At 45.2% G+C, this 2,310-nt stretch overlaps 1 protein-coding gene across 1 annotated transcript; it reads left to right on the forward strand.

Moving 5' to 3' along the window:
- Nucleotides 1-992: 992 nt before the first annotated feature.
- Nucleotides 993-1,697, forward strand: LOC106753180. The gene has a single exon (XM_014634976.1). It carries the CDS (start codon nt 993-995, stop codon nt 1,695-1,697), a length of 705 nt encoding a protein of 234 aa, XP_014490462.1.
- The last annotated feature ends 613 nt before the right edge of the window (nt 1,698-2,310 follow it).

The raw sequence follows: 2,310 nt of genomic DNA on the forward strand, positions 1-2,310 counted from the left end.
GTTGGGTGTTCATATTTCTTTGTATTGGACTAATGATATTTCCTCTCTGTGTAAGCAGAAAGATGGCACTTAGGCCTCCTCCTCCTCCCCAGCCTGAGCCTTTTGAGAACACCAGAAGACTATAGGCTGTGCTTGAGGCAATGGAGCATCAAAATGCTGCCCTGGTGCAACAAAATACTATCACCCTTCAAAACCTAGAGGCCGCAAGAGTGTCTGTTGAGAACATTCAAAGGCACTACATGGAGATGCTGGCTAGTGGGAGACCCACCCCTGGTGCTTCTTCTTCTTCAGCTACTCTAGTTCAGGAGTGGAGTTTGAAGAGTTTTCTCCAACATCATCCAGCCAGGTTCACTGGCAAATGCAGCCCTGATGAGGCCGATCACTGGTTCCAATACATGGAACGAATTTATGAAGCTAAAGGATGTCCGGATAAGAGGAAGCTGGCCTACACACAGTACTTGTTAACAAGAGAGGCTGACCATTGTTGGAACAATATGAAGATGATTCTGACTAGGAACAGGACTCCTATCACTTGGGAGTTATTCAGGACCAAATTTTACACTGAGTACTTTCCAGATAGTGTAAGGTTTGCTAAAGAAGTGGAGTTTCTTGAGTTGGCTCAGGGCAACAGGTCGGTCTCTACGTATGCAGATCGCTTTAAGCACCTGCTTCGCTTCAACACTATGACTGTGGATGAAGAATGACAATCCCGAAAATTTGAGAACGACTTGAGAAAGGACATAAAGTTGCTCATTAAAGGGTTGCACATCAGAGAGTTTTTCGCCTTAGTAGAAATGGCCCATGACATGGAGAAAACCAAAGGAGAGCTAGAAGGAACTCAGAGTCAGCAGAGCCAACCACCAAGGGTTGGTGGACCAACAGTATCCAGAGGTGGTTCTAATTCTAGGAGGACTCCTTTCTCTAGACCTACTTCTTTTGGGTCTAGGGGTTCTTGCTCTCAGTCATCGGGGTAGTCCAACTTTGCTAGCCCCATGAGATGTTTCAGGTGTGGAGGGCCGCACCTTCAGGCCGTATGCCCTCAGCTAGTGGGATTCAAGAGGTGCAAATTTTGTACGCAAGATGGACATTATGGTAGAGATTGTCCTATAGTCAGGAGAACAGGGTCGCAGCCACGCCAGGCTGGGAGAGCCATTCAGAGGGGTGGTATTAGGCCACAAGAAGCAGGGAGAGTCTATGCATTGATCGGAGCTGAGGCAGCCAGTGCAGGTAACCTAATTGTTAGCAGCTGCTTATTGTTTAGAGTTTCATGTGTGACCTTATTTGACTCGGGGACGACACATTCTTTTGTGTCTGAGGCGTGTGTGGAGAGGCTGGGCTTAGTAGTCAGAGAACTTCAGTGCGATCTAGTGGTGTCTACACCAACAACTAGGTTAGTTAGGACATCTAATGTGTGCTCCAAATGTCCTATTGAGGTTGAGGGACATAGGTTCAGAGTGAACCTTATTTGCTTACCTCTGCAGGGGCTAAAGATAATTTTGGGAATGGATTGGTTATCCGTCAATCGTATTCTTCTAGATTGCGGGGGAAAGAAGATGATATTCCCTAATGCGGATGAAGACATGTCGTTGTCAATTAATGTCTTGAGACAGGACATCATAGATGGCGCTAGCTGTTTCTTAATCATGTCTCACATGGACGGGGTTCAAGACTTAGACCCTTCAGCCCATGGGAATTAGAGTATAGATCTTCTGGTTGTGAATGATTTCATGGATGTATTCCTTGAGGAAGTCCCTGGTCTACCTCCTCCACGGGAGGTAGAGTTCTCTATATACTTGGTCTTAGGAGTAGGACCAATTTCCATAACCCCTTATAGGTTGGCTCCAACGAAATTAGCTGAATTGAAGAAGCAGATTGAGGAGCTGCTAGAGAAGCAATTTATCCGACCCAGTGTTTCACCATTGGGTGCACCTGTTTTGCTAGTAAAGAAGAAGGATGACAGTTCTCGACTATGCGTGGATTACAGGCAGCTTAATAAGCTGACAGTTAAGAACAAATAACCTTTGCCAATGATAAATGATTTGATGGACTAATTGCACGGAGCTACGGTGTTTTCCAAGATCGATTTGAGATCAGGCTACCATCAAATCTTGGTGAAAGTTGATGATGTACATAAGACAGCTTTCAGATCCAGATATGGCCACTATGAGTATGTGGTTATGCCGTTTGGTGTGATCAATGCTCCTGCCATCTTCATGGACTACATGAACCGGATCTTCAAGGCTTTCTTTGATAAATTTGTTGTTGTCTTTATAGACGACAAATTGATTTATTCTAAGACCAAGGAGGAGC

This window comes from Vigna radiata, unplaced genomic scaffold (assembly GCF_000741045.1).
Source record: "Vigna radiata var. radiata cultivar VC1973A unplaced genomic scaffold, Vradiata_ver6 scaffold_236, whole genome shotgun sequence".
NCBI classification, from domain to species: Eukaryota; Viridiplantae; Streptophyta; class Magnoliopsida; order Fabales; family Fabaceae; genus Vigna; species Vigna radiata.